Source organism: Cannabis sativa, chromosome 3 (assembly GCF_029168945.1).
Source record: "Cannabis sativa cultivar Pink pepper isolate KNU-18-1 chromosome 3, ASM2916894v1, whole genome shotgun sequence".
In the NCBI taxonomy this organism is placed as follows: domain Eukaryota; kingdom Viridiplantae; phylum Streptophyta; class Magnoliopsida; order Rosales; family Cannabaceae; genus Cannabis; species Cannabis sativa.
The window spans coordinates 43449328-43468153 of record NC_083603.1 but is presented as its reverse complement, the minus strand read 5'-3'; the positions used below and the strand labels follow the sequence as shown (position 1 = coordinate 43468153).

Genomic DNA, 18826 nt, shown 5'->3' with positions numbered 1-18826 from the left:
ATAGCAAGAACAAATGGATCAAAAAATGATCCAAACTTGTGAAATGAGCCATAAATTGAAAGAGCAATTTTGGACTCAAAATAAAGTGAATCAATGTGGATTCAAAAAATAGTGAAGCAATTTTGAATCTTAAATAATCAAAGTTGTAAACAAAATTGATGAGAATTTTGTTAACTTTGGTATAGTTTTGGGCTAATCTCAATGAGGAGATAACTTTAAAATTATGGTAAAAATAATCACATTATTTTATGAGTAGTAATGTGAGTTTGACATTTTAGTTTTGTTGAGAAAACTAAAATGTCAAATGATATTTTTTAAGGTGACCTTAAAAAGTCATTTCGAGAGGAAATACACAAAAGTGATATTTTATATACACTTTATGCTAGAAATGTGAGGGTGAGCCACAAATTTAATCAAAATGTGTTGAGACATTGTTGATTAATTTATTTGATTTTGAATTCAAATTCTAAATCAAGTTTGGCTATGTGCATAAGTGAAAATATTGACATATTTGGTGTCAAATTTTTGGTAAAAATAATTTCAAGAAGGAAATTAAATTTAAGAAAAATTATAGAGACAAAGTGGTCTTCTATATTTTAAAATCAAGATATTGTTTTGATAATAAAATGTGAAAGTGTGGGGTGTATAATCCAATATGAGAAAGTTTAGACATACTTGGTGTCTAAAAATAAAATATGAGAATTTAGACATGTTTGGTGTCTAAATTGGTGTATTTTTGATATGTTTGGTATCAAAATTATTGAGAATTTGAGTTGTGTGAAAATTAATTTCTTATGATTGAATTTTCAAAGCTTAAGTACTTAAGGAGAAAAGTGGTCACAAAGTGAACACTATATTTTGGCATGCACGATTGACATGGAATTAATAGTGAGAGGTTATAACAAATCGCTTAATTTCCGTACAAGATTAAAGCATGAATTTTTGAGGGATGAGATCTAAACTCCCTTAGTGTTTTGCTCATTGATGGTAACCTATCTTAACACTAGTAAAAATTTAGTCTTAAGTTCAATATGTAATAACAAGTCAATAGAATGAATATGGTACTCAATTGTCCCATCTATGGATGAGTACATGTAGTAAAAATTGAGGGTTAAAATCAAAATATTTTTTAATGGAGCTTAAGCTTAAGAAAACTCACTTAAGCTTAAGAAGTGTCTAAAGAGTTGTGAGACACTAAAACTCCACCTATATGGACTAGAGGTGGTGTCGCCTCTTATGAGAATTGGGAGTATTCTCTAGAGAGTCCATGAATTGGAATTTTGCACATGGCCATTAACGGTGCAAAAGCGAGACATGCGGTCTCAAGTGAGCATTAGCAAGGGTGTGTGTGTTATCACCGGTTTGTACTAAAAGAATAGTGGTTCAATGCTACGACAATGTAACGTCCCCGCTTCAAGCCTCCATTGGGTCCTTACACCCACGGAATAAATGACTCTTATACACGAGTACGTCACTCTGGCTGCTTCCCGGATTGATGACTGACCCTACAGACCAACACAAGTGTTTCCAGCATGCTTTGTCCTCACTCGCACGCTTCCTAGGAAAACTTCCCAGGAGGTCACCCATCCTAAAATTGCTCCAAGTCAAGCACGTTTAACTGTGGAGTTCTTTCGTGATGGGCTACCGAAAAACAAGATGCACCTTGTTGATATAGGTAGTACCAATCAATCCATTTAAGCCCTCTTCAACTGTGTAGTCCCATACCTACACAGTCTCAGAATCATCCCACTTGACCTTCCCCAAGCGGTGTGGGATTGCACGAACACCCGGTGTTTCCCCATGCATCACGGGACTACCGATCGTCACAATCACCCCCCCTTACGGGGTCCGACGTCCTCGTCGACCACACTTCCGGCTGGGTCAAGGCTCTGATACCATTTGTAACGTCCCCGCTTCAAGCCTCCATTGGGTCCTTACACCCACGGAATAAATGGCTCTTATACACGAGTACGTCACTCTGGATGCTTCCCGGATTGATGACTGACCCTACAGACCAACACAAGTGTTTCCAGCATGCTTTGTCCTCACTCGCACGCTTCCTAGGAAAACTTCACAGGAGGTCACCCATCCTAAAATTGCTCCAAGTCAAGCACGCTTAACTGTGGAGTTCTTTCGTGATGGGCTACCGAAAAACAAGATGCACCTTGTTGATATAGGTAGTACCAATCAATCCATTTAAGCCCTCTTCAACTGTGTAGTCCCATACCTACACAGTCTCAGAATCATCCCACTTGACCTTCCCCAGGCGGTGTGGGATTGCACAGCTTACCCGGTGTTTCCCCTTACGGATCACGGGACTACTGACTGTCACAGACAACCAAATTTCATCAAACTTTGTGGTAATTACACTAAGGTAAAATTCAAGTCGAAAGACATTTTATCTAATGCACCTAAGCAAGACTTCTTAAAAGTGTGTATTTAGTCAATCAAAGTGGGAGAATGTTATATTTTGATATAATATTTTTGATTGATTAAATAAATGTTACAAAAGTTACAAGTTTGTTACTAAAGAGATAATATTTAATCTAGTGGGAAATTATTATATTATTTATAATAATATAATATATAGATTAAATATGTGTAATAAACTAATAATATGTAATATATATGACAATGTATATTAGTTGTCATCTTTTTGTAATATTTTGGGAGTTACTTGTTACTATGAGTAACTTCCACCATTATCACCATTATTAAGAGTGTAAAAGATGTTACACATCTTAATTTGAAATTCTTAATGTCATAGGAGTTATGGTGCGTGTAGGAGTTACATTTGAGTCCATAACATCTATGAAGGTTATGAGTTTGAATTTCAAATGGTGATATCCTAAACACTATATAAAGAGGTCTAATGTGCTCATTTTGAAGATAAAGTTTTCTATCAAGAAAGCACATTACTAGAAAACCCTAAGGCTTGATAATTCCCAAAGTTATTTCCTAGAGAGTTCCCTTAGTGCTTAGAGATAGGGGAAATAAGCTTTTGGATAAAGATGTAATACCTTATTCAAGTCATGGTGATCCCCACTATTCTACACTCAAGGTTGTGAGTAAGTAATCTTTTTCTTTTTCATATTATATATATGTTATATAATATTGTGTAATCTATCTTTTCTTCTACCCTTCATATATATATATATGTAATATATATATACTGTATATATATTGTAACATATAATTAATCAATCTCTTATTCTAATCTTTGTATTATTTTACAATAGAGTTGTAATATATCTTGATTTTTCTTCCATTGTAATAATATCTCTAACAGAATAATCAAATCAAAGAACGAAAACATTTGTTACCTAGTAAACCTCATAAAACGTCCCCTTGAAATAAAATATGATTGACTAGTAATAGTTACCTAGTAAACCTCATAACACGTCCCCTCGAAGTAAAAGAAACTCACTACATACATGCTCTCACATGTTTGGCGTGAATTTTTTATTTAAGAAAAAAAGCCATTAAACATACAATTTGTTAAAAAAACAAACAATACTTGATTGAAGAAGAAAGTTTTTCAATCTAGCGGCTTATGCCCCGCTAAATTCTTTCATAGTAGCATTAATGTCAATACTTTATCTTATCTAGCATTTTCTTTTTGCAAAACAAGCATTTTTTTAGGAAAAACTTGTTATTATAAATTAAAGGCGCGTTTGAAAAGCTACCTGAAAATTGGAATTGGATGTAATTGGAGGTAATTACACAGTTTGATGTGTTTGTGTGGCCACGTAATTACATAGTAACTGTGTAATTAGAGGTAATTGGGAGGCCTCAATTACTCTCTCCAATTTTCATACCCCATGAGAATTGGGTGTAATTACACTGTGTAATTACATACCAAAAATAAATTCAAATTATTTTAATTAATTGATATGATATTTTAATTATTTTTAATGTATTGACTTTCCTTTTTTCTATCAATCATCAAACACTATACATTCCCATATACAACCTTTCATCAACCTATTTTCTATATATTCCATATCTCTCAAATAAAGAAGAAAATCCTATCAATGAATATAATATTGTTATAGTGTAGGCATGATAATTTGTTTCTTATAATGTTCATGAATCTAATGAATATAATATTTAAAATTGTAGGAAAATATTATGTGGTTGATGCAGGCTATGCAAATACAAAAGGTTTTCTAGCACCATATCGTGGAACACGATATCATTTGAGAGAGTGGAGTCAAACACAAGCACCACAGACAGCTCGTGAATTGTTCAATTTAAGGCATTCAAAGCTTCGAAATGTGGTTGAAAGGACATTTGCTGTTTTGAAAAAAAGGTTTCCCATACTAACAATAGCTCCTCAATACACCATCAAAAAATAAGGTTGGATTGTATTAGCATGTTGTGTACTTCACAACTTTATTCGCAAGTGGAATTGGGATGATGAATTTTTCGAAGAGGACATGGAAAATGAAATAGGAAATTGTGAAAGTTTGAACAATATTGATTTTGATTCAGATTCAGATGAAGAACTTGGTGACAGGCTAACAGATGATGACAAGCAATATATGTTTAATTTTAGAGATATAGTAGCTCAAAATATATGGAACGCAAGAGCAATTAGATAGTCTTAAAAAAATTATTTTAAATATTTGCTACTGAAATTGTTATAGTTTTGACTTTATTTTATGAAGAGATTATTATTTATTTATATATTATTAATTGATGAAATTTATTTTTAAATATTATAATATTAATTTACTGTGTAATTACTAACTATCATGCCAAACATGATATTAGGATTTCACATGTAATTACCACTTGACATCCAAACACACCTTGTATTTTAAAATACAATGTAATTACTATACAGTGTAATTATTAGGGTAGTAATTACACTGCATAGTAATTACACAGTTGTTTCTAAACAGACTCTAAAGGAATAAGTCATTTACCACAATAACGTTTATAGATAAAGAAATACAATCCAACAAATAATAATCTTCATTTATCCTTAATATTAATTTTATCAGATCATGAACAACCATATTAGCTGTACAATTGATATAAGATACATTCATATTAAGAAAAAAAGACAAAAGACTAAAAATATCTACAATTAAATCTTGAAAGGAAGAAATTGCAGCTGAATATTTGCATAAGGCATTCTTCACCCGAAGAGCATCTGGTTCAATGTGATTTAAAGGTAGTTAAAGTTGGAAATCATATTTTAATCCATTAAACAATGCTAAAGCCTCCAGTTCATGAGATTCAAAACTACCAATTAATTATTTGGAGAGAGCAGCTCTAACCAGTAACCATACCATAGGAGCAGGGGCGGAGCCAGGACTTAAATGCTAGGGGGGCCAAATTTTAATTTAGTATCAAATAAAATTTTTGTAGTACATATTTATATGCAATACTAAAATTTAAAACGATTTTTTTCTTATGTCGAAAATTATCTATAATAAAATATTAAAATAAAACAAAAAGTACTTTATTATTCAAATTTCTACTAATATTATTCAAATTGGAAATATTACTACACTTCTACTTAAGGCACAAATTAAATTTTAAGTGTGGTAAATTTTTTTATAAATAAAAATTTATATGAATAAAATAATTTTAACATAATCTAACACTTAACTAGAGGAGACCCTAAATCCCAACTTCTACTTTAGTGATGAAAGTTATCAACTTCTTATATGTTTATTTATTATTAATTTTTTATTTATATATATACTTTATTTTATAAATATTTATATATATAATGTAATTTTGAAATATTTAGGGGGCCATGGCCCCCCTTCTCTTGGCTGTGGCTCCGCCCCTACATAGGAGTCTCGAATCAAAGCACCTATACCAGTAGTTTCTTTTGAAAGATCCACGGCTGCATTGACATTGAGCTTTAGATTTCCTACCTGCAGAGGTGTCTAAAGAACTGGTTCAATTGATGGAGGTGAAGACCGTGGGGCTGCTAAGATTTCTGGGCCATATTTCACCTGAGTAGAACGGTAGTTGTCCATGTAGTTTGCTACAAACAATATTAAAAGCTGCCTTAGCTCTTTGCCCATGAGCCACTCAATTCTTCTCCGTCCAAATCGTCTAAAGTGTACATATAATTTGTTCTATTTTGTAGATAGGTTTACTAGAGAGAACTTGAGCAATAAGAGCATAGGTTGATTTGTGCAAAGGGTTTGAAGCAGAGGCATCACGCAACGTCATGATGGAGTAAGTGAAAAGGTAGAGTTTAGGGTGTGTAAGATTGGGTCCATGGGAAAGTAACGAGGATCGAAAAGACCAGTCTTGAAGCAGATAAAAACCATAAAAAACTAGAAAAAGAATGGAGAAAATTGCGAAAGGAATTAAGAAGAATTTGAAACAAGAAAGAAAAGAAGAAAATGTTGTCAAAAAACTAAAGGAGACAGGTAAACACCCATAACTGATGCAAAACACACATTAAACAATTTATCATCTTTTTTTAAAGAAAAAAAATAATAACCCTAGAGCATTTATACTGTAAAATGAATGTTATTTTATTATACTCATATTTATTTTGGTATTTTTTTTTTTTTTGAAATAAAAAATCTTTATTAATCAAGGTCCTTCAACAATAAGGACGATAAGTTAGCAGGACTAGAAGTCCCACTACGAGTACAATCAGCTTTAGAATAAGAGTCCCTTGCAAGGAAATGGGCCACGTTATTCGCAGATCGTTTTACAAAAGAAACAGAAACATTAAAAAGAAGAGAAAGCAGATTTTTGGAGTCGTTAATAAGGCTTCCATATGGAGAGAACATGTGGATTTTGCTGTTTATTGCAAGAACGACATTAAGGCAGTCCGATTCAACTTGAACATTCTGCCAATTGTTTGCTTTGATCCAGCTGAGCGCCTCTTTTATTGCTACTGCCTCAGCAATATCAGCGCGAACTAGGCCAAGTTTGCTTGATTGATGAGCTTTAAGGAAGCTGCCATCATGGTCTCTTGCCACAAAACCCCAGCCAAAACTTTTTTGTTCAGCGAAAGTTGCCCCATCTACATTAACCTTGATCATAGGGTATGTCGGTTTAGTCCAACGCTCAAGACTTTCTACAGTGGGAGGCCGACTGTTGGAGAGAGTCTTAGTTAAAGATTGAGCGCTTTTCCATTGATCTAAAGTGAGTTTAGCAGATGAAATAACCTTGTCGACAGATGGTTGAGTGTTATTCCAGATAAAATCATTGCGACATCGCCAGAGGGCCCAACAGAGCATAGAAATTGATTCAATATCTGAGGAAGTCCAATTGGAGAGACCATGCTGAAACCAGGCAGCAAAGGTTTGTTCTATACTGTCTCTTGCAGATCCGAGAGCCTTCCTCAAACAATTCTGGGTAAATGGGCAGTTCACAAACAGATGGAGAGATGATTCGGGGGCTGATTGACACAGGGAGCAGGTAGTGTCAATGGAAACATGCCGAGATAATAGTTGCACCTTAGTTGGCAAGCTGTTGCTGCAAGCTCGCCAAAGGAGATCTCTAACTCGGGGAGGCAGTTGTAATTTCCATAGAGAATTCCAAAAAATTGACATAGGATCATCACCCCAATTTCCTTTAAGTTGTTGCAGCAAGTGGTAGGCGATTTTAACAGTATATATACCTGCCCGATCATTGAGCCAATACCAGGAGTCTTCGAATGCAGTTGGGGAGAGTTGGAGTTGAAGAATTAGGTCTTTGTCACGATCGTTGAAGAGATCATTCAAAATATCAATGTCCCAATCTTTGACATCTTGTTTGAGAAGAGAGGAAACAAACTGTTGGAGAAGAGCTGGGTGAGATGAATGAATAAATCCATCCATTTCAGCTGGCAGCCAAGGATCGTTTAAGATGCTGACAGAAGTGCCTGATCCAATGAGTTTTCTGCAGCCAGCAAGGAGTAGATTTAATTAATATTTATTTTGGTATTTAATAGAACGTTTTAGTCCAATTTTCATTTATAATTGTGCACAAGAAAATTATTCATACGCAATAAAATATTTACTTAGTGCACGATTATGATCAAAGAAAAAGAGTGAAAAGGATTCATCTCCCTAAATTATTATCACTTTCATATTATGTCGGCCAAACTTTTCCACTTATTAAAAATCCTTTCGAAATATTTATTTTATTAAATTATGTTATGTCTGTTTCAGTTCTACTTAATTAACAAATTGCTTATAGGTACTTAGTACTTTGTTGGTGCTAATGTGGCATGCCACGTCAATATCGTGTGCATAATTCTATTAATAAATGCTACAAATTTGTGAACCCATACTTTTTTTCGTCCTAATTTCACAAAGTTATTACAAATTGGTGACCCTTACAATTAGGGGTGGGCAACATCATAATCCCATTAAACCAAATCAAACTAATTCAATCCAATTCAATTATAAAAAATTGAATATCCAATTACAATTAGATTGAATTGGATGCTAAAAGTTGTATATCAATTGGATTAGATCATTTGTTGGATATCAATCTCAAAATCCAATTAAAAATCAATCCTATCCAATTATATTTATATATGTTAGAAAAAATTATTAGTTTTTTTTATTGACTTTGTAACACTAGTTGTTTTGTGTATTTATTTTTATAATACTTTGTTCGATTTTATTACTTAAAAATGTTATTGTTTTAATTATTTAAAACTTTTAGTTACATGATATTATAATGTTTACAGAGTCTTAAACTTAAATAAAGGAAGATATTTAATTTTTACATATTTTTCTTCATGTTTTTATATTAATATTAATATTTAGGTGTATAATTGAATATTAAATTAAAACATCGATCCAATCCAATTAATAATTAAATTAAATTTTAAAATCTAATTAGATTGAATCGGATAATGATTTTCCAAATCTAATTACTAATTAGATTAGGAGAAAAAGAACCCCTACCCACAACCACAAACACTTCACTTAAAGTTGTGCAAGTGAAAGTATGGTTCTTATTTTACACTAAACTTTGAGTTGTAATTGAGAATTAATGTTATTTGCTTGTAATCTTAAGTATTAATGTAGTAACATTTTCTTAGCATTTTTTTGTTGAATTGTAACTATTCTTGGTTTCTTCTGTTAAATATATAAATTATCTAACATAAACATTACGATTACAGTAAAAAAGCTAAACGTAAAAAATCAACTAAAAATTTGAATGACATATTACTGATATTATCAAAACAAAAAAGTTTGAATTTCTATGGATTCTTTCATGTAAAATCCAAAGTGTTTAAATTTGACTAAATAAACAGAAAAGAAACTAAACCCTATGCAATCCTCTGTGAATCCAAGTTTGCACCAAATACGGCCTCACTGTAGTAACAACAAAAACCTGAAATTAGGAACTGAAACAAATCAACGACCATTAAAGTAAGACGTTTTTAAATTGTTAAAAAGTTCATGTTATGGCCAAAGCTCAGATCAAACAAACATGATATAGAAACCTACAGAGAAAAAAGAACAAGATGATCACACATCCACAAAAGAAGGATTTCAAGCAGTGAATGTGACTGCTATATAGACCGCGAGACTACCTAGACTCGAACCTTCTAACCCTACAATATTTGGAGACCTTGAACCTAAAACAATTGCTACCTAGATACCGGAGGGAACTGAAACTCAGACCTATTATAAAAGCACCCCACATGTCTGATCATTTCAGCTAGCCCTCTTGGATCAAACCTTTTGAGTTATCAATAGGGTTAAGAGTCCATCCATTCTCTAATACTACAAGTCTACAATATTTGGAAGACACAAAATCTAGCAAATTCCCATGAGAAATTGCTCTCCAAACCCCATGAGAACAAAACACAAAACTTTAAGTTTAACATGATCAAGCGTCATTTGTTTTAGTCAATACAATATTGGATCTAGTACCAAAAAGAATTGCCCTAAATCATGCAAGACTAGCATCGTAGACGGTAGACCAAATGTTTTTATCCGTTTCTTAACTGATATCAAAGATAGTTTCTGAAACCCCAAAAATACAATGTCTAAACATGCAACTATTTTTCATAATCATGTGAAACAATTCAATGAGGCGTTCGATTTTCTAGCCAATCACGAGTCACGAGTTAATATAGATTTTGGTTGAGAAAAATCGAGCGAAAGATAATTGCTTTCAAAGCCTACCGAACAATCTAACAGATCTTCCTAATCAAACAAACATAAAACCCTAAAAATCCCCCACCCAAAAAAAAAATCTCACCTAAGCTGAGCCAACGATGATGTTGTTGATAGGGATGAATATCAGTTTGACGAAGAAACCGACGAATCCCATGACGACGAAGCCGATCGCGGTACGGAGCGCCACTTTGGAGAATTCTAGATCACAGATCAACCATGCGAGACCATCAATATCAAATCGAACCAAATATATATCATAAAATAAATTGAATCGAGAAAAGAGAGATGAATACAAAATCTAAGAATACCTTTGCGATCGGGCTTGTGGCACCTCTTGACGAGGCGAACACTGTCCTTGGCAAAGTCTCTGAGAGGATCGATTACGGAATCAATTGCATCCATTTTTGTGTTTCTGCGAAATCTAAAATTTGGGGGTTTTGGAATTTGGAGAGAGAAAGAGGAGAGAGATGCGATTATAAGATGAGAAGGCAGTCAAGTCAATTTATACACGCCTTTATGAAATAAAATGAATCCTAATAAAAATGTAAATATGAAGCAAATTTATTTATTTATTTATTTTAAATGAACAATTAATAATAACAATTGTCAAAACATAATAAAACTTTGGATGATTTTACAGTGCACCCTTTTAAAAGAGATGTATTGATGCACCTTGTTTTGGCATCTAGAAAAATTTTTGAGTCTAATTTTTTTCATATTCTTATATGTTATAGCTATTTAAGATATCCTACAAAATTTTGAAAAATTCAGAATAATTTACAATATAGAAAACAATGTTCAAACAGTCAATTTTACACGCGTATAAAATAAAATAGTCACGCGTAGAATACACTACTTGAATGCAATTTTCGGCGTGTTAAATTTTTCCGAATTTCTTAAAATTTTGCAGTATGTCTTAAATAACTATAATATACATGATCATACGAAAAAATTTGACTAAAAAATTATTTCGGATACTAAAACAGAAAGAGATGTAACAGTACATCACTTTTAAGGGGGTGCATTATAAAATTTCCTTAAAGCTTTTTATATTAAAAGTAGTATAAATTGGATATTCTTTTTTCCTAAAATTATAATTCTTGTAGGATTTTGTTCCTTAATTTTTTTTTTTTCACGAAATTTATCATCCAACTATACAAATGGTTGTAAATATTACATTTTAGTTAAATTCTGATTATGCCTCAATCAAGCGCCCATCATGACCCTGAGCTCTGGAACCCACTTCAAATCTTCTTGTAGCCTCAAAAATCTTCACCTTGACCTTATTAACAACCAGTTTAGACCAGTGTTCTACACTATTAGAATTAGAAAAATCCAACAATGGCACCTACTTGTTTTCTTGAGCACGTCTTTATTGGTCAAAAACTATTCTTGTCGATAGAATCACTTGCCAAAGGCAATTTCTTGCTTAATTCATTCAACAACCAAAACAAGTTCTTATATGAGAGTATTTATACTCAAAAAAGCCAAAATGGCTAACATAAATTAGTTACAATTCTTCCAAATCACTTATGAGCCAACTGCAAATCAAAGTGTTTGAGCTAGTACTTGTTGCTTTCGCTAGTCGTTCACAGATTGTAATATTGTTGCTAAAATGGCCAACGACATCACCATGGCCTTATTGACCAAACTCAACTCAGGGAGTGGGAAGCAGTCAATAGTTGTGTTTTTGGTTTGAACAGTGAGACATGAAAGGTACTGACTTCCTAAACGCTGTTATTGGTTATTAGTGGCGAGAATTCGTTAATATTATTTATATTTTTATTTTCATCTGTTAATATTATTTAAGTTGGGTCTGGTATGAAGTCGGGATCGAAGCCTAGTTCGGGTTCAGGTCTAGGGCCTAGTTCGGTCCGGGGACCAAGTCTAGTCCGATCCGAGGCTCGATTCCAATCTGGCTCGGGGTCCAGGTCGGGGTTTAGGACCAGGGTCAAAATTCGGGTTCCAAAGTCTAAGTTAGGGTAAGAGTCTGAAATATCGATTAAAAAGAAAAAGAAAAATCAAAAAGAATTAAAAATAATTTTTTTTTTTCAAAATTTGATTCTTAAGGAAAAAATTGAAAAGTGAAAACAGTTTTATAGAACATAATTTTTAAAAATATTATTACTTTTCTAATTTTAAAAAAAATAATTAAAAAAGTGTTAGTACACACGCTAAGTTAATTTATTGTATCAAATTTAAATAGTAAACTTTAAACTTTTTGTTATATATTAGATATTAAATATTAATTTTTGTTAGAAAAATATATTTATTATTATGCTTTTTTGTGGTTGAATTATTTATTATTATGTTATGTAGTAGTGGTATTCTATAGGAAGTGGCATAATAGTAGTGTAGTAGTGGAAAATGAGTTTGCTAATTGTTAGTTCAAAGCCTACTTCAGCATCACTCTGTTAGTGGGGTGCAGTTTGTTTTTCGGAAAGCGAATGTAGTTGCTCATGTATTAGCCAATTATGCTTTAACAAACAAAGTTAATGCTATGTGGATTGAAGTTTCTCCCCCTTGTGCTCATTACGAGATTGAGAGTGACTTGCTATTTCCTTGTAATCGTTTAATTGTTTAATGAATTGTCCGTTCCTCAAAAAAAAAAAAAATTGTTAGTTATCCTATTTCTTAAGATTTATCTGTTGGTTATTAGCTCTATATAAAGAGCAAGGTATTGTACTGAAGCGGTGGGAAAAAAAAATACAATAAAGTACTATTAGTCTCTTGTATCCTAGGTAGTGTGTTATATATACATAAACTATTTAACAATTTTGTTTTATGAAAGTTAAAATTAAATTATAATAAGAAAGTATATATCACAATTAGTTAATGGTGATGAAAAGAAAAATTAATCTAAAGTAACCAATTTAATTTGTATTTTTACAGATTGTAATTAAAATCTATGATCAATAGTACAGATTCATAATTTTGTATCCTATAAATTGGACACAATATAAAAAAATCTTTTGAAAACACATCCATCCGGGGAGAGTGATCGAGGGACATGGACATAAAGATCTTTACGAGACAAACAACAAAATTCATTTTTGCTAGCTAAGTGAAAAAAGACACTACTATCATACCGTTATTAGTATAATTAAGTATCAGGTCTCATAAAACTTAAAAAAAATAACTTTCAACAAAACCTGCTGTAAATAATTTATTTTTTTAAGAAATGTTCAGTATTTTTTTTGTACTTAGATTTTCTTTTTAATCAATAACTTAGAAAGTAAGTAAACCATAAAAGTAAGAACACAGAAGAAGTCATACTCAGAATGTACCAGGTTTCAATTAAAAAAAAGAGATGGTAAATTATGACCATCATAATCATCTCAGTTAGCATTAGCAACATGAGAACCCTAACACTTAAAGACTGCACATTAAACAATCAACAAAGGAGTAATTAATAAGTCATCCCATTAAAGTAAAAGAAAAAAATGATAAACAATTACAGTTGAAAGGAATAAAAATTCCAAGAGAAAATCTGTGCACAACTCAATATAGCCTTCCATCAAACCACACAGCACATCATCTGCAAATTAGTCATTTAGCTGCAATTTATGGAGAAAAAGATCATCAGTGAGTTTTCAAAGCTTCTTTTGTTTCAGTTTGGTATATTGATAATCATATAATTTTTTAAAACAATTAAATGGTCAAGTCTGAAGCCCCAGACATAAATTTGTTCAAATGAAGAGAACAAACCTTTTTTTTTAAGTTTCTGTCTTTGTCAATTCACTACATTTTTCATGAACTCATCCTAATATTAGACTGATTAGTTACAACTATTAGGTAAGGATTAAGCCTTCAAAGCAATAATTAATAGCACACATACAGAAAGTTAATGAATTCAAAGTTGTTGACTTCAAACATTTTGAGTGAATAGCCAGTGACTAAAGCCATATCCGAACTAGGCCAACAACATACAATTCCAAATCTACACACAAAGTTGTAAGATGCAATATCTGAAAACTGTTGTCCTAGTACTAAAAACCTTTATATTATGTTTTAGATTAGCATCAAAAGAGGTTTGCAATCTATAAGAAACCTAAGAATCAATCCCATGTGCTTAAATAAGTACAGAATAACTCCTGGCCTCTTTACAATAAGTACATATGACATCAAGATGTATGCAATATCTATAACCTCATTCACACGATCCACAGAATACCCATCTCAATGCATCTGCAATTCTTCAACTGTTTAACCCGAGACACAAAGATCCATACTAAAAAAGGTGATGAAATTCATAAAATATATAATCAGTGTATGACTATGCAGTAAGCAATTATGCATAGTAGATGATCAGCATGTTTCCAATACAACGGACATCTATTATTGAGCTGATCAATCAAGTTATACAACTGGTCAAACAGCTGTCTGAAAAAATCTACAGCAAAGCAACAATTGTTGTTAAGCAATTAAAAAAAAAGACTTTGGGTTGGCATGGTATGGTATTGGCATTGCTAAAACTAAAGAGGTGACCAGAATGGCACATTCTCCGATTAAAATAGTGTTCATAGTCAGCACCAACCAATGTAACCAAAGCAATCACCAAAGAAAGACTTTCCTACTTCTACTTCACCAATGTAGGAAAATACAAGAACCTTCCTATCATTGTCTTGAGACCAAAAAAAGTACAACAGAAAGGTAGGTAAGGAGACGTGGAACACAACCAGAAAGCAATCCATGTATTGCTTCTTATTCAGTGATTTCTATCATTAATTGCCACATTGTTCCAAACCTCAATACCCAATTCAAAACAAAAGGAAAGAAATACAAATGGAATGGAAAACCAAGTGTAGTTCCACTTCTACACAGTCCTCCTAATTTACTCACCCACAATTGACAAGAAAATTGCTAAAAGGCACTACTCTAGCACCCTCCTCGGTGTCATACTGCTATTAGTGTAATTAAGTATTGGATTTCATATAACTTATGAAAATAGCTTTTAAAGAATATCGCTAACCAATCTTGAAGTGCCACTTATAGAAGCTGTTGGGCACTGGTAACATGATTGGAAATATAAACACAAAATACACACATACCTAAAATCCACTACATTGTCTCAAACTCAAACCCAATATAATCAAATACATACATACCTCTGGCCATCAAGATTGCCCTGACCACTGCTCCCTCCGCTGCCATAGGATCCATCATCAGCAGCACTCTGCCACACTGATTGCCACGCCTGAGACGGAGGTTGGCCATACACACCACTGGGGTCCACAGCCGGTCGACCAATCATCATCCCACCTGGAGCACCGGCCGGCTGACCCATCGGAGGATAATAGTAAGGTACTCCACTGGCCGTAGTCCCAACCATCCCACCCAATGCAGCCTCTTCCTTGATCTCATCTCTAGGCACAATATCAACCAAGAAATCAAAGATATCAGTCCTGGTAATGGCCGCGGCGATGTCGTTCTTCTGAAGGGTCCGGCGCTTGTTCTCCTCGGCGTGGAGCCACGAGCGGATTGTGAGTTCGAGGATGAAAAGCTCGCATGCCTTGGCAAACAAGATGGGTGCCTCGGCAGATATCATCCGTACATCTTCGTCGGCCTTCATGATCTTCTTGATGCGAGCGAGAGGAAGCTGGTGGTTCTTGAAATCATTGACTTGTTCGATCTCTTGGCGCTGGTACGTCCAGAACATCTGGAGATGTTGCTGCTGTTGTTGAAGGAGGTGGTGAAATGGCGCCGGCGCCGCCGGGACAACTCCGCCGGCTCCGGTGGCGGGATAAGGAGAGGTTTGGAGGTGTTGTTGGGTGTTAATGGATGATGATGGGTTGGTGGTGTTGGAGTTGGAGTTGTTGTTCCCGTCCATGTGGGATGTCGACGAATTGGGATTGGGAATTGAGATTCCGGTGAAGTGATGGGATGGAATGGGGAAATGGGGTTTGGGGTTTGATTTGGAGGAAAGGGAATGAGAGAAAGAAGAAGAAGATGGGATAAGGTAGAAGAACAAGAACAACAAACAACCCCTTCTTCACCAAAGTGCTTTCTTTCTTTCCCTTCAAAAATTTAATAAATACTTTTTCTAACACAAATAAAAAATAAAAAAAATTATTAATTATTATATCAAACAAACGAACAAAATTAATTAATTAATAAGCATAAATATAAACTAAACTAGACAAAAGAAAACAAATTATTTTACCTTATATACTTTTTTTTTTTTTTAAATTTACGGTTTGAATTTTGAAAGTGGTTTCAGAGAGAATTCGATTTTTTTGTTACAATTTAAGTTGTTATAATAGGCGTTTCTATGTAAAATTCTGTAAAAATATAAAAAAAAAATAATATTTTAAAGTGTAAAAATAAAAAAGCCCCTTATTATTATTATTTAGAACTAAGCTAACAGATAACTCCCCTAATAAAAAATAAACGAAAAAATAACTGGTAACTCTACAGTACATAATCAAAAGGATGTTAATTCTTCATTTGCAAAAAAAAAAATGTTTATTCTAGAAAGATTTTTCTTTTAGTTATTTAGCTTTTTTATATATTTTTTAAATAATTTTTTTTTAACATAAATTCACATGGATAACTAAAATTTACATAGCGTTACAATTATCGGAACAATCAAAAATATAAATTTTAAAAAAAAATATGAATTTTTTTATTTTTACATATCAAAACAGTTTTTTTTTTTTATTTTTTGTATTTTTACGAAATTTTACATAGAAACTCCTATTGCAATTAGCGCTGCAACCTAAATTACAACAAAAAATTGTATAGAAACTCCTATTGTAACTAGCGCTGGAACCACTTTAGAAACCTAAACCATAAATTTAAAGAAAAAAAAAATTAAAAAAACAGTATATGAGGTAATTCCCCAAAAAAAATAACATATGAAGTAATTTTTTTTTTAAAAAAAAATGAATATTTTATAGTATGAAAAATAACATTTAAATACTTTGTTACACTAAATAAATATTTAAATTTTATTTTTATTTCTGTAAATTATTCCAAAAAAAAATAAAAAATTGAAAGTTATAAACAAATAAAAAATTACCAAAACAAAATAATTTTTTAGGGGTGTACTACAAATTATTCCTAAACTAATAATTAGGTTTTACGTTATTGTCTCGAGTTAAGATATGTGTAGTGTAAGATAGATGACTTTTTTTTTAATACAAATAAAATTGTACATTTCATAAGAATTATAACAGCTGATTTGATTTAATACAGTCCATGCTTTTCTTAAAAAAAATTGTATATTTCATAAGAATTATATTACTTTTTGATGTATTGTTGTAAAATACTTAATTATTTTTTACACATTTTTTTCTTCTAAGTAAATTATTTACATATTTTTTTTAATATGCACAAAATTTACTGAAAAGAATTATTGTGTAATAAAATAAAAAAATTACTAGATCAAAATAAAATAGAATAAAAAGTCATAATCTCATCCATACATTTATTGGAGCCTTTACAAATTAACTTTCCTATTTATAAGAAACCTAAAGAATAGGTAGTTTGATCATTTAATATTTTGGAACTATTTATTTTGTTATTTTTTATTTTTTGATAAAAATGTTTTCTCTTGTTTTCACATAATACATATACAATAGAATTTCTATTCAAGAATACACCACTAAGCAAATTATATTCTAATTGACATGTTATAACTAAATAGAGTTACAAAAAAAAAAATCAAAACACAAAAAAATATTAATGTAATAATAATATCAATAAACAATCTTTAATACTATATCATAATAGAATTATTGTTGAGTACACATAATATTTATATATGTATTACAATTTAAAATAAAATTATTAATTCTACATAAATAAATTTATAAAATATATGTATATATTTTATGAAAATATATTTTATTAAATTTATAAAGTATATATGTATATGTATACTTTGTTAATATGGGACTTACAATATGTATAACTAATTACAATTTAAAGGTTATTCTTATTTGTAACTGGTCTAAATTGAAACTTAATTTTTTTATGACAAATTAAAGATTATTCTTAAATAAAATATTTTTAAATAGAAGTTCTACTGTATTTAACTTCAGGCATAAAATTATTTGATATTAAGTTATACGCAGCACATAGCCATATACTCTCTCTAAAATTCCAATTAATATAAAATTATCTTATTAAAATTAATCTTTTTGAAATATATTCAACTTCCATATTTGTAAAAATGAAAGTATTTGAAATTTGGTAATCTAAATGTACAATAATATATTGGGAGATTATATTAGGAAGTAGAATTTTATACTTAAAAAGTGGACGATTCGAATTTATCTATAAAAAAAAAATGATTCTATTAACTAATTATGTAATAAAGAGAAAGACGAAAGAAAAAGAAGATAAGGTTGCCAATAGATTTGTTTTTTTTTTTTAAAAAAAAAAAAAACTTACAGAATAGATGAGTTTTTTTTTAGTATGTTTATTAGAAAAGAGAAAATAAAATTAAAAAAAAAAAACTTTATTATTAATTTGAATTGTTATTTACGATTGAGGTAAAAGAGCCTTATATAGGAAAAGTGAACCAAAGAAACAAGAAAAGAGAATTAATCATGAGCTAGCTAACCGAATTACTAACAAATTCAAATTAACTAACAAAACTAACAAATTAACTAAGTAGTTTAACACGCCCCCTCATGATAAAGTGTAGAAGCTTTTAACACTCATCTTAAATATAATGTCATTGAAGTGAGTGTGGAAGAGAG

General features: G+C 31.5%; 2 protein-coding genes across 4 annotated transcripts; both read right to left on the bottom strand.

Moving 5' to 3' along the window:
- Positions 1–9131: 9131 nt before the first annotated feature.
- Positions 9132–10630, bottom strand: LOC115711629 (protein transport protein Sec61 subunit gamma-1). Of its 3 annotated transcripts, none has more exons than XM_061111907.1 (3): positions 10427–10630; positions 10201–10316; positions 9132–9301 (listed from the first exon to the last, which is right to left on the bottom strand). In XM_061111907.1, exons 1-2 carry the CDS (start codon positions 10518–10520, stop codon positions 10201–10203), a joined length of 210 nt encoding a protein of 69 aa, XP_060967890.1. In that variant the 5' UTR covers positions 10521–10630; the 3' UTR covers positions 9132–9301. The 3 variants fall into 3 exon arrangements, with proteins under 3 accessions (XP_060967890.1, XP_030495865.1, XP_030495864.1); XM_030640005.2 differs by having other exon boundaries at positions 9132–9305; positions 10427–10628; XM_030640004.2 differs by having other exon boundaries at positions 9132–9324; positions 10427–10626.
- A 2761-nt stretch (positions 10631–13391) lies between these two features.
- LOC115710181 (nuclear transcription factor Y subunit C-4) lies at positions 13392–16200 on the bottom strand. The gene is made up of 2 exons (XM_030638524.2): positions 15227–16200; positions 13392–13675 (listed from the first exon to the last, which is right to left on the bottom strand). The coding sequence occupies exons 1-2, from the start codon at positions 15946–15948 to the stop codon at positions 13672–13674; spliced, it is 726 nt and encodes a 241-aa protein (XP_030494384.1). The 5' UTR covers positions 15949–16200; the 3' UTR covers positions 13392–13671.
- Positions 16201–18826: the final 2626 nt, after the last annotated feature.

Excerpts from the sequence above, each read along its gene's own strand:
- LOC115711629 (XM_061111907.1), bottom strand. The coding sequence starts at position 10,520 with ATGGATGCAATTGATTCCGTAATCGATCCTCTCAGAGACTTTGCCAAG. Across the intron at positions 10,317-10,426 it reads CCACAAGCCCGATCGCAAAG|AATTCTCCAAAGTGGCGCTC; the intron begins GTATTCTTAGAT and ends TCTGTGATCTAG.
- LOC115710181 (XM_030638524.2), bottom strand. The coding sequence starts at position 15,948 with ATGGACGGGAACAACAACTCCAACTCCAACACCACCAACCCATCATCA.